The sequence below is a fragment of the Zootermopsis nevadensis genome, unplaced genomic scaffold (assembly GCF_977971745.1).
Source record: "Zootermopsis nevadensis isolate Lab colony 2312 unplaced genomic scaffold, Znev_1.0 Znev_ptg000027l, whole genome shotgun sequence".
Lineage (NCBI taxonomy): Eukaryota > Metazoa > Arthropoda > Insecta > Blattodea > Termopsidae > Zootermopsis > Zootermopsis nevadensis.
In genome coordinates, this window is record NW_028259159.1 from 823,228 (window position 1) to 836,860 (window position 13,633).

Genomic DNA, 13,633 nt, shown 5'->3' on the forward strand with positions numbered 1-13,633 from the left:
AGCTATTGTTGGCAATACTGCTAATTCTTGTGTTGGTTAACCTGATAAATAATAGGAAGTACTTAACATATGTTGAAACTCATTGTGATTGAATTTTGAGGAGAGTTTGCGTTGCGCATCAGACCCTGAAGATTATATAGTTAATTTCGTCATGACCCACACAAATATTGAGGTACAATTCATAAGCATTTGTTCAAGTTACTTACCTCTTACGTACGAATTATGAATTGATTTGGCTGTGGCATCAGTGTTGAAATAGTTGCGTACTGATATTACATATGTAAGTTCTTGCACTTTGAAAACTTGTTTGCAGATGGAGGTTGATGAAAAACCTAAAGGTGAAGGTTTCCGACAATACTACATTACAAAAATTGAAGAACTACAATTAATTGTTGCAGAGAAGAGTCAGAATCTACGTCGCCTTCAAGCACAACGCAATGAACTTAATGCGAAGGGTAACGTCTTTTTATGGCGATTGTAGTTTGCTAAATTAAATGCATCTTTACTTTTGGATACAACTTCATTATATGGTGACTATGTATGCTTGTTATTGGATTCTGTACATGCCCAGTAAACTATAACATTAAGTAGCATCGCTTCCTTAATCTGTCACTGAATTTGGATTTATATAGGGTTACCAGCAAATCATTGTAACATGTGACAACTAGAACAGTATTATGATATACAAAATCTTTTAAGGTAAAGATGCATTTGTGCCACTGGACTTGTCCATTGTAGCAGGCCTAGGTATAGGTTGAAAAACACAGGCATAAGGTGTGGTGATGTAAACTGGGCTCAGGTAGTAAACCTGTGTGTTCTATAAATAGGCAGAGAATATCTTCACTGAGTGGCTATAAGCTTCTCAATAAGGGCCCTAATCCTCGGAATAAATTATGACAAACAGTACTTGCTTGTTCTAAAGATTACATTTTAAATGCTTCAATTTTCCTTCCTTTCAGTTCGAATGCTTCGTGAAGAACTGCAGCTACTCCAAGAACAAGGTTCCTACGTTGGAGAAGTTGTGAAACCCATGGACAAGAAGAAAGTTTTGGTTAAAGTTCATCCAGAAGGAAAATTTGTTGTAGACCTTGACAAGAACATTGACATTAATGATGTCACAGCTAATTCACGTGTTGCACTCCGAAATGAAAGTTATACCCTTCATAAAATACTTCCAAATAAGGTATGTATCATAATTATGACTTAAATCAGCTGTCACATGTTATTCTCATGTACAAAACTGTTCATAAGTTTTATCATATTCTTACAATTTAATCTGACTGCAGGTTGATCCTCTGGTATCTCTCATGATGGTAGAAAAAGTACCTGACAGTACATATGAAATGGTTGGAGGTCTGGACAAGCAGATCAAAGAGATTAAGGAAGTGATAGAGCTTCCTGTCAAACATCCAGAATTGTTTGATGCTTTGGGTATAGCTCAGCCAAAAGGAGTCCTTCTGTATGGACCACCAGGAACAGGTTCACAATTTTTGTTACTCAACACTGAGTAAATTATACTGTCATGTACTAAACCAATAACAAATATTTATGTTCCTCAGGTAAAACCCTGCTTGCCCGAGCAGTGGCCCATCACACTGAGTGTACATTTATTCGAGTCTCTGGGTCTGAATTAGTGCAGAAATTTATTGGTGAAGGTTCAAGGATGGTACGAGAACTGTTTGTTATGGCCAGGTATGTCCAGTTATTTGTGGTTTTATTGACCCTTTCGCTGCCACTTTGATGTGGTTTTGGGGCTTTGCTGTGTTCTAACGGTTGGTGCTAGAAATACAAATGAGACATGAAATTTGGGGAGAACTATGAAAGTTTACCTGTGTTAATGAAGTTCAGTGTAAGTTTAATTTGTTGCTATGAACACACCAGTTCTTTCCTTGCCTAGCTAAGAACATCTGGAATTATGGTCTCAGTTGTCTCTTCAAATGGTCTGTGTTATTAATATCCATTCTTGACAATTTGTTTTAGGTAGTCCTGTCGATTAAAAGTAGAAAAGTGAGGTTCAGAGATCAAGATGACTAAAGTTGTTAATCTCTTTTTCTAGTCCACCACTCTTTAAATTGTTCATTTACACTTCCATGAAGTCTCTGGTGATGTTGAACAATAAACATGGTACCATAAATTGAGGACAATAGGAGAAATCTTAATTTCATGGAGGCATTCTCCCTATGCACAGGAAAAATTTAAATATGTTAGCTTCAATTTTATTTACATTTCTTTATATACTTTAATATGAATACACCAATCACAAACTGGATGGCTTTTATTTTTATCCAATTCTAAAGGGTTTTGACAATGGTAGTTTACACTTAAAATTATTCATTGCCAGGACTTTTTCCATCGTCTGTTCGTTTAAAATCACGACGTTTCGGAGGCTAGTTCTGTTTCCGTCTTCAGGTGAGAGGTACCTACTCTGTTGGGTCCCTTATATTGAGCTAGTCTCTGTCACTGGAAACGTCGTGATTTTAAAAGAACTGACGAATAATTTTAAGTTTTATTTTTGTTCCTTATTATCATAGCTGTAGTCTGTTAATTCCACACAACTTTCAAGTCTTTGCCTTTATGTGGAAGTCACAATTTTGAATCTTAAAATCCCTATCAACGGCTGTTTGAGCAACTGTTAACTTCTGGATAATTACTTTGCTCCATGGATTTAGTTTAGTTATGCCAGAATAACTTTGATAAACATGTTGAACTGTTTGAATTTAAAGTATTGTAAATAATATCAAACAGTTGTGGATTTATTGGATTTGGCATTGATTACTGTATGTAAATTATGTTACAGAGAACATGCACCTTCTATTATCTTCATGGATGAAATTGACTCCATTGGATCATCTCGGATTGAATCGGGCAGTGGAGGAGATTCTGAAGTACAGAGAACCATGCTGGAATTGTTGAACCAACTTGATGGATTTGAGGCTACAAAAAATATTAAGGTACATCAGATAGTTAACAGATGAGGCACAAATAGCACATTTGTTTGTGATTTATCATATTCTTAACTTTATGAAATGTTTCAAATGGAAATACTACCTTATGCTTATCATTTTAACAAAATTAAATTATAATTTTCACTACAAATAATACTGTACCCTGTGCATTGACAGGTGAAAACAAATTAGACTGTATATCATTCATAAGATGGGGTAGGTACCAGTGGCATAAAAGATTTTGGGTTCATAAAATCAGGGGAATTTTTAAAACAGCAGAGCACCCATTTTTTAGCTTCTCAAGGAGGACACTTATCCATGCAATAAGCAAACAATTTTGGAAGTTTTTATAGCCGAGACTTATGTTGGAATGTAGGTTTCTAGGAAATTTTAAATTACTCTCTGCAGGTAATTATGGCTACCAACAGGATTGACATTTTGGATCCTGCCTTACTTCGCCCAGGGCGCATTGACCGCAAAATCGAATTCCCGCCTCCAAATGAAGAAGCTCGATTGGACATTCTCAAGATCCACTCTCGAAAAATGAATCTGACCCGAGGCATTAACCTCCGCAAGATTGCGGAACTTATGCCAGGAGCATCTGGTGCTGAAGTCAAGGTAATCAAAAATACCAGTTAAGTCCAGGAATTTTAAATATTTACATGCTCGTAGTAAATGTAACTTCAGGCTTCATCAGCTTTAAAACTGATATAAAGTGATAAACATCTTTGTTTCTGCAGGGAGTATGTACTGAAGCAGGGATGTACGCCCTCCGAGAACGCCGGGTTCACGTGACTCAGGAGGATTTTGAGATGGCAGTTGCCAAGGTCATGCAGAAAGACTCTGAGAAGAACATGTCTATTAAGAAGCTCTGGAAGTGAATTCTATAAAGAGACACTTCTGGTTATCAGTTTGAGCTCAAAATAGTGACAAAAATTTATAAAACAGATCTTGATGACTTTGAGATAATGAACATTTTCCGAAACTATGCGTAATAACAAATTTATCATTCTGACAGAAATTAGTTACTTCTTAAATATGTACACATGAAAATGAACAATTAAATTAACATTAATATACATTATAATACTTGCAGACACTTCCATTGCTTCTATACTTTGAATTATATTTGGCATAGCTTACATTATCCTATTCAAAGACAGTCAACCTTTTCCCTCGACCTAATTTGCAGGTAACGACCAGCACTCTCTTTGCACATGATGCCGTTACAGATTTTACCTCCAAGAACATCAACATAACGAATTTCATAGTGAGACTGTAAATGCCAGAGAATGTTAACATCAATACTTACTTTTTCCTAACTTTAATAACGAAGCGCATAACCTTCATTTGAAAGCGAACTCACCCGGAATCTTTCGACAGATTAAGAAACTCTCCTAATGCCTCCCCCATTATATATCAGATAAGGAAGACATGACTAACCAACTTGAAATTTAGATTTATGTACCCAGATGTCTTCAGTACATGGATTACAACCCTAGAATGATATACTTCCTTACTATTATTGAAACATATCTCAGTATCACCCTTCAGATAATAAGCATCTACAAGATATGCAACACCTGATCAAAATATTAAAAGATTCCTATTCACTATGACTTACAAAGTAATGTTTTTGTTAGGTTTTATTTGCTGATGCCTCCCTCGTGCACAAATGAATTCAGTAGCACCCTTAACAGAAGTTGGTCCTATGAGAAATATTTACAACCGAGGTGCAGTTAAAAACGTAAAATGCACAGGACTTGTCAAAAATTTCATTGTGTTTGTTGACTGGTGTCCTACTTTTCTTTAAAGTGCACCACTGCTCATAGCCACTTACTTTCTTATATAAACAAAAACCAGTTTATTTTACTTTTTATACTTCATCTCTAAAGCTTTAAGAAATCTAACAAAATGTTTTATACTGCCATGAAATATGTGAAAAAAAGTTTTAGTATGAAAATTGGAGGTTTTGTTCTGCCGTTAAATTACAATATGCAAACATTTCCGTGGCATGTAAAGTGTTTCACACTGACATGCCATACTTAGCTGAGATTAGTCTTTTGGAAAAGGTGTTTTCTTCACTGATAATATATTCTCCAACATGCTTTCTTCAGTGTTTGAGAAATTCACATCCCAATATCCTGTAATGAAATTAAGAATAATTCAAAGTTCCTGTACTGTAAGAGAACATCATCTGGATTTGAACCAAGGTTTCTTCCAGTAAAATACCAAAGCTAAAACTAAGTATAAGATTTAAACCATAAACACATTTTACATTTAACACACCACACACACACACACAATTTTTTTACAGGCACTCAAGAACACAAAAATGTGCCAAAATGCAAATTTTCGTAGCACACCATCTCATGCTAATGAGCCAACTAAGCAACTAAGGCAGGCTTTTCTAAAATGCCAACATGTAATATAGGAAATCATTTAAAACACCTTTCTTGGATCCAAATACTTACTTGACCCTTCTTTTTCATCAGACTTTGATAGCAATGGACTATTCTTACCAAGAGATGTGAAATGTATAAAATAAGATTACTGGAGCCTACAGACATCAGACATGAAATGTAACACTGAATAGTTATGGGATGTTTATCAATCACAGTTGGAAGTCACAAAAAATTATCTTTTGTCCCCAGAACTGTGTGTCAGTTATATTACGGTGGTAATTATATGTAACAGCTTTTACAGAAATGTGTTACTTTTTGCTCACCATACTGGAAGTAACAAAACAAGTGAAAAGTTCCCCAAATTCCCTGAATTTCCTTAAATGCACAATTTAGTTTATAGTTTCAAAACCATCATATATCCATACACGTAAACATGCATGCCATAAAGTACATGACTGACTATCCTGGTGAGAAGTTGAAAATAATCATATCTACCTAGAGGAGTTCTGGACTGAAAAGAATATTTGTCACGGTGCCTGGAGCATAGTTTGAGGTGACGCTTCAATTCGGATGGATCTGCACCCCCACAAGTAACAGCATAATACTGTAAAAAATTAAAATCACCACAAATAACCCTAAATATGTTGTAAATGTAAACAGTACCACTTCCAATGTCACATTTAAATTAAAATGTTCATATGGAAGACTGACAAATTAACTATCAGCATGTGTTACCATATAATGTTGCTGTCCAATATAAAAGGTGCTTATTGTGAGGTCGCACACAGCCACTGTTTCACACAAAATGTGCCTTCAGGCCACTACAGAATTGCATCCATATTATGAAACAAATGACCCAAAGGAGTTTTGGCTATATAAACATATTCCACTCTAGGTAATAAACTAAATGTCTCTTAGTACAAGGTACTATCATGATACTTATCTGGAGTTACACAGGAAACCACAGAACCAAGCCTCACAACAGCTGATGTATGAGCTGAGATTTGAACTCAGGTCCTCCAAATTTGAAACAGGAGTGACATGATATTTAACATAGCAAGAATACTTCCCATACAATGAAATATATATAAAAGTCTGACTCTTCATTCTGTTGATATGTTAAATACCACAGTTATGTAGTTGTGAATACTCTCAACTTACATTTCTACACTGCTGACATTCCCAACCATCAAGTTTCTGTCGTGCTTCTCTTTTTCGTAAAGCATCTCGTCGATATTTGTAATTTGGGCTTGTGGACACTTTATCTGGAACCCTGAATGTAAAGAGAACATTACTGTCTTGAAACCCAATTAATCTTTTCCTACACTGCCCTGCACATATTACATTGAACATACAAATGCTGCTAAAATGAAAATGACACAAACAGCAAAAGTGGGCAATTATATGCATGTATTTTAACTTAAGAACCAACCAAGAAAATTACATAATTTTAATTCACAGCCTGATGTGAGACTGTTGATTTCTTGAGCATGAGACAGTTTAAACAGGATAATCAAAATGGTTGCGTATCTGGTAACGGTAATGAGTTAGCAGGGGTAGCTCAATCTGTACAGTGACTAGCTATGGAATGGATGACTGAGGTTTGATCCCCAACAGGGGCAAAATAATTTTCCTCTAGCCTCTGCATCCACACCGATTCTGGGGTCCACCAAGCCTCCTACGCAATGGGTTCTCACTTATCCATGACAGACATGGACAAAACCTGAGTTTTCTTTTCACTAGCTCATAACACCATGATGCAAATTCTTTCTTAAAAAATTTATAGTTTCTCATGTGGTAAAGGAATTCCATTTTATATAATGTGAAGGTTCATCACTACATTAAAAAAAAGTTGGCCAAAGAACCTACTTCTGTGCCAGTTCAATCCAGTTTACCCTTCATGCCATATTTTTCTAAGATTCATTTACATATAATCATCTCACCTAGGTTCCACAAGAAGCCTTTAACTAGATTTTCCAACAAATATTGTATGCATTTCTCATTATCCAGTGTATGCTACATGTGATGCCCATCGCAACCTCCTTGATTTAGTCACCCAATAATATTAAGTGTAATGCGCTCATTATGTAATTTTCTTCAGTTACTTTCTCTTTGTTGGGTCTCAATATTTTTCTCAGATCTCTGTTCTCCCGCACTCTCAACCAAGTTATCTCCTCAGACAGACCATGTTTCACACCATACACAACTTCAAATCAGATACAGGATATACATTTCTAAACTTAATTACATATAAATTTTAAACTGTTCTAAATTTCTTCATAAACAGCAGAAGTTCCAAACAAACTTATATTTCCACTCAAATGCATTGTTTCTATAATAGGTCTAATGTGAAACTGGTCACAAACAAAATAAATATATGACCTGTCAAAACTGCAGTTGTGTTCCTTGACAAGCTCTGACTCCATTCTGTCTTTCATTTCAACAGCATGTGTTGTATCTTTAAAATTTTGTTCAGAACACAATTCCTCAGTTTCAGGCACTCTCTTTACTTCTCTGGTACCGTAAGTACAAGTAACATCCTGTAAAGTGCTGGCATACTGTGGAACAAACAGTGTCTCATCCATGTCTTTCCTTCCAACAGCACACTGAATTTTCTTCTTCTTCCGAGTTGTACTTTTTGATGTAATATCAGTTTTCCTGACAACAAATATGTGACATTAAATTTAATACAGTAGATTAATCCTTTAAATAAAAGGATCATAAATATTTATTTTCAAACTTTACATCTTAGCAGTACTTCTTCCCCAATATTTCAAAAGTAAAAAATAACAATATTAACGGCAAGCGGTTAGTTTTGTACGGTTACATACATCCCAGTCTGAAATCACAAGTAATAACCACTAAAAAGTGTGAAGTCACTTTCCACCCTTTGTAACCTGGAAATTTACATTCAGGAAATCCTGTAAGTGATTTCTACAGCTTACTGCATTTATGGCTGAGTTAGAGGAGAATGACATGCACATCAACTGCACAGCTGATATGTTTTCTCAGCAACACGATGCAATAAAAATTCATTGATTTCTAACCTTCTCCTCCTCCAATACATATGTAGGTCCTCAAATTTATGTAACAATACTTAGGTTACAGCAAAAATAGGTGAATGGCTGTGAATGATGAACTGGGAAGGATACAGAAAGAATGAAGCATCAACCGCAAGAAGATGGAAGTAGCTGATGACAAAAATCTGTCATAAGAGTCAGCCTCCAGACCAGGAATCAAATCCAGTACAGCATATATCTAAATGCGTTTATATTAATGTATGTTGCTTTACCTGCTGACTGAAGATAACACTGCGGCATACACACGCTTTTGTTTTGGTGACATCCGAGAGCTTGATGCACTATTACCTTCTAGTACAAAATCATCTTTATCCTCAGCAGATACAATCCTCCAGTTTCTGTCTCCAGAACATTTACTCTCTGATGAGACAGATTCAATATTCTCCTTATCATTCAATGATCGTTGTATAGCCAGTTTAAGAGATGTTTCATCATCACAGTTACCATTGATCTGATCAACTAATAAACTGTTTTCAATTGCAATTGGCCTCACACCTCCATTGAATTCTTTGAGGGTACAAATATCCTGCTTCTTTGGAAATGAATGGAGTGTAAGGATAGTTTGTTTCAATTTACGATTCACAGCAACAACTGGATTTCCGTTATTAATATTCGTATTAGGCACAGGCTTCAATTTCCAAAAATCTGCTTGAATATTCTTATTTTCTCTGTTATGTTTCAAAGGACGTGAAACATTCTCTTTATGATTTTCATTTCTTTTCCTTTCTTCACCACCATCTTCCATTTTATAAGGACCTGTTGCAACTGGATTTGATATTCCCGACTGAATTTTCAGTAATGATGGACTCCTGTCAACATAATCTTCACAATTAGTTATCAGATCTGAAGCACCAACACAATTATCTGATTTACCATTCTGTATGAGAGTTTGCAATGGCACAGCACTAGCATCTGGGCTGCCCACAATTGTTGCACTATTATCACAATGTGCAGTTTTGTGAGTGGACTTTCTACTGCATCCACCTAAGACTGGACTATATTTTTGGGTTACCTGCTCATGTAATACCTGCTTCTTCGGCGTTGTTTGAATGTTATCTATCCTTTCATTCAGATCTATTACACTTTCCTCCAAATCAGCAGGATACTGAGAGCAAGATGTTTCAGGAACTCTTTCCATTCCTAGATCTGGACACACAACCCTATCTACAACAGGTAAAGATTCTGGAGCCAACGTGGCCCCATAATATAACGTTTCAATGTCACTTCCTCCATCTTCTATATTGAACTCATCTGCTTTAGCTGTTCTCTTGTTGTGTTTCTTTCTCTTTTTACCTGGCGTCATCTGTAGACTCTCAACTGAATCATGTTGGAGTCGTCTAGTGCCACTTCTTACATCACAAATTGTATCTTTTTCTGAGTTTGTGCTGTCCAATAACATTTGAGACACAAGCTTATAAGCCTTATCAATAGAAGCTTTCTGACTTGACTGATTTCTGTCTAAATCTTCAGAGCCATTATTTTTACACAATATGGAGACTGGAAAGAAATAAGAACATCAATAAAATAAGTAACAAATCAATTTAATATTCATACAGCACAACTATAAAAGTTTTCTATATAATTAGATCCTAAATTTCCAACAGATTTATCTCCTTAGATTTTTCATTTCCTGAACTTACAGTGTAGAGTTCCTTTTCCCCATTTGCATTCAAACTCTCTGGTTATGAGACGGATAAGTAGTAGTGCAAGTACAAAATTACTATGTTCATATCATAATTTTTAACATTTTCGTAAAATAAATGAAACAATTAAGCTTCTGGACTTGCTGAATAGGATTCTTGTAAAGAAACCATTTGGAGTGGAACCTCCATCTAGGACACTTCTAGGTATCTACATTTTTGGCAAGGAACATGAAAATTACCAACTGATTTGATGCAACGCTTATTGTATTCCAACTTCTTCCTGTAGGCTCCAACTTCCCTCTCCAATTCTGGGCAGTGCACACAATGTTCATTCTTATGACTGCAATAGAACAAAGTGTTATACATAAACTCAACTAATATGAAAAGAAACAATGGATTAATCTGCTACAACATACATACTGGTAACAAAGATGTGAAATTTGGAAAATTATTAAAAGAAAACCATTTACATTTTTTATATTCTAAATACTGTTACTTTCTGTGTTTATGTTTAACAGGTAGAAAACAAATTTTACTTTTCATTTGTATAACGATTTCAGAACTAGCATTTGATATTTGGATGTCATTTCATACTGAAACATTCAGATCACAGAATTTCAAAATGGTATAACAAACTTGTGGAAGAAAATGTAAGGTGTTATAAATAAAGATTTGTAAAATCATCTACAGTCACAAGGAACCTGGTATGGATGTATGGAAAATAAAGTTGTTGTACCAGAGTTAAATAAAACATATTCTACATCAAAACAGATATAAAACCCAACTCCAGCTACAATTCTTAGTCCAAAAACAAACCACTTCAGAGCCTCTTTTACTCGACACAATTCCTCTGCAGTTAATTCCAACTCGTGCTTCACAGTCTGATATGCTAATTCGGCTTCCATGTATTTTTTCTTCATGTCTGTAAAGAGTGTACCAATAGGTTTATACTTGTCAACAATTTATTTGTATCTACAATAAATAGCATGAAAGGAATGAGGTATACAAAATTGTGAACTCTAGACTGAAGATGAATCCTGAAAATGTGGACAGATGGCAATGAGCAATACTCTACTGTCTGTTTATCAACAACAAAACATAACACCTGACATTTTGTCTTATGTATAACAAAACCAAATGAATTTTTGAACTATGTTCATAACTTAAAATAGTGTATGATATTATGCATTACAGAATTTATTCCTCTTATGTACATTTCATGTAATCCTCAAAAGACTTCAACAAAAAATATGAATGATTTTACAAAGAAGTATGGCTAATATTAATTCATACTTTATTACAGAACTTATCAAAAGCACCAGTCATAATAGTTCAGATCCCCTGTGTGACACTTTTCCATTAACCTCTTCACAAGCACACTAATACTATAAATAACAAGAGTTGTTTTTGATCCTATGAGAGTGCTCCTTCCTACTTTGGTTTGGTCAGCTTAGGTCAGTTTATTTTAATTAATTTTCTTAATTTAAAACCTTATTTTACTTTCTGGAAGCTTTGAATATTATTATATTCATGTTGAGCACAATGTAGGGAAAGAACAATAACATAATCAAAACTATTAACACGATAAAAATTACTGAGTGAGAAAATTTGATAAATAAAGCACACAAGAAATGAATATATCCCAAAACAATATGCCTGCACACCAAGTTTAAATTTTCTGTAAATTTCTTCATGAGAATACAACTATACCTGATCAAGGCTTAGTCTGTATGCTGAAGATTCCTCAATATTTACAGATTAGCCAAAATTGTTCCAATCCAGTCCTGATTTCTGCAAAACAATTTTGTATGTGCATACTCAGATATCATGTCATTGTAGAAAGTTCATACTGAAATTATACAGCATGAACATCTTGTTTGTGAAATTAAAATCTTTACTATTTTCTCATTACCTTAATGATGGACCTATGAAACATTGGTAAACTTGTACCAGACTACATGGGACAAGAACCCAGAAGACAACAATTTTCCAAATCAAAGTTTAATCAAAGCACACATTTCATTCACTGCAGCTATTCAAGTACAAAGTCATAAAAATAGCATTAACTCTGAGCATTTTGCATAACTCAACATATATTACTTCCTACCATTAAGCAAAAGGATACCTGAAATCAGATATTATTAACAAACTGTGAACAAAATGTAGAACTTACTTTTGAAGATACCAAAAGTGGTATCCAAAAGTAATAAAATTCCCTGCAGTTCCACATCTTCATGGTACTTGGAAACTAATTCTAGATTCAGTAAAGAAGACCAAAGGCTCTTTAGCTTATCATCACTCCATTTTGGGGTCTCTTCTGTCCCACATTTACTGGCAAACATATAGTTGTCACAACCCAGGGGAATTACAGAAACTGCCATACTGAATTGATACGACCTACGAGCCTGCAATTTCTGAAAAAGAAAATACATTTTTGCTGCTTATACTTATATATTTTGTAGATTATTCTGTCACTACTACTTTGGTAAATTAAGAAACAAACATATCAGGGAGCCAAACTTCAAGGTTATGTAATTCACTAGTAAACATGCTAACTTGGCATGTTTTTCTTTTTTGGAAAAATATCCACATCTAATTTTCTCAAAACTTATGTAATAAAGTGTGAAATAATAAAAAATGAGCACACGTCTACATCAAAAAATAAATGTCAACACCTTATACCTATAGATAGAACTAGTGATGTGAAATGACCTAATGCTTTTATATTGCCCGAATTTACACTTTGTTTCATGAACGTAGTGCATATATTAACCACCTGGGAATACATATAGGAGCCCTACCTTTTCTTATAAGTTGTGAAGCATTGATTCATCAAAATATTTGACGACAAATTTTGCAGTATTATTTCCACGAATTTTTAACAAGAGTAAAAAATCGCGAAACCCCTATAATACTAAAATTGTTCATTGAGGCAACATACAAGCTACAACACAACCACCTTTTAATGACATACACTAACAATCACGCCATTTTCTTTTTCTCTTGCATCTCGTTGTTCGCGTGACTTCGTTCCTGGTGGTAGATTTGCAAACTAACACTGCGCAAAATTTAAAACAATAATTAAAACAGAATGAACGGGATTTCTTTGAAATGAACCACTAGTTTAAAAATATTGGCACTCTAATTTGTATTCAATACATTATACTTAAACTAAGCGCATTATGTTTTGCTATGAGGACTGGCACATCAATCATGAAAACAAAAAAATTACAATTAATCTGCTTTGCTTACTTCTGTTCTATCATGTCATACAGAATTACTTTCTGGGGAACTAAGCAGACAGCAAAACAGTAATTAAAAATAAGTAGTAAAAATATGAGAAGGCACTAAGAGGGGAGCCTCATGTAGGGAGTTACTTAATTATTTATGAGAAATTTAATAGTCTCCCACAAGCCAGCAAATTCTTGCTCATGTTATTAAAATTTGTAGTGGATAACATAAAATATTTTCAAACTAACTCAGCTAACCATAATATAATTACATGACACAGATATAAGATTCACCTGAAAAACATTAACCTCTGTAAATATCAATATTAC

The 13,633-nt window shown here is 34.6% G+C and overlaps 2 protein-coding genes across 3 annotated transcripts; one reads left to right on the forward strand and one right to left on the reverse strand.

Annotated features, from left to right (window-relative positions):
* Positions 1–31: 31 nt before the first annotated feature.
* Positions 32–4,032, forward strand: Rpt6 (26S proteasome regulatory subunit Rpt6). Its single transcript, XM_022061287.2, has 8 exons — positions 32–172; positions 314–455; positions 960–1,183; positions 1,287–1,479; positions 1,560–1,692; positions 2,798–2,951; positions 3,354–3,563; positions 3,686–4,032. Exons 1-8 carry the CDS (start codon positions 152–154, stop codon positions 3,824–3,826), a joined length of 1,218 nt encoding a protein of 405 aa, XP_021916979.1. The 5' UTR covers positions 32–151; the 3' UTR covers positions 3,827–4,032.
* On the reverse strand, positions 2,201–13,090 carry LOC110828509 (uncharacterized). Of its 2 annotated transcripts, XM_022061284.2 has the most exons (9): positions 12,875–13,090; positions 12,247–12,487; positions 10,890–10,995; positions 10,313–10,413; positions 8,643–9,927; positions 7,733–8,008; positions 6,512–6,623; positions 5,846–5,954; positions 2,201–5,089 (listed from the first exon to the last, which is right to left on the reverse strand). In XM_022061284.2, exons 2-9 carry the CDS (start codon positions 12,452–12,454, stop codon positions 5,001–5,003), a joined length of 2,286 nt encoding a protein of 761 aa, XP_021916976.1. In that variant the 5' UTR covers positions 12,455–12,487; positions 12,875–13,090; the 3' UTR covers positions 2,201–5,000. The 2 variants fall into 2 exon arrangements, with proteins under 2 accessions (XP_021916976.1, XP_021916977.1); XM_022061285.2 differs by lacking the exons at positions 12,247–12,487; positions 12,875–13,090 and adding an exon at positions 11,784–11,864.
* Positions 13,091–13,633: the final 543 nt, after the last annotated feature.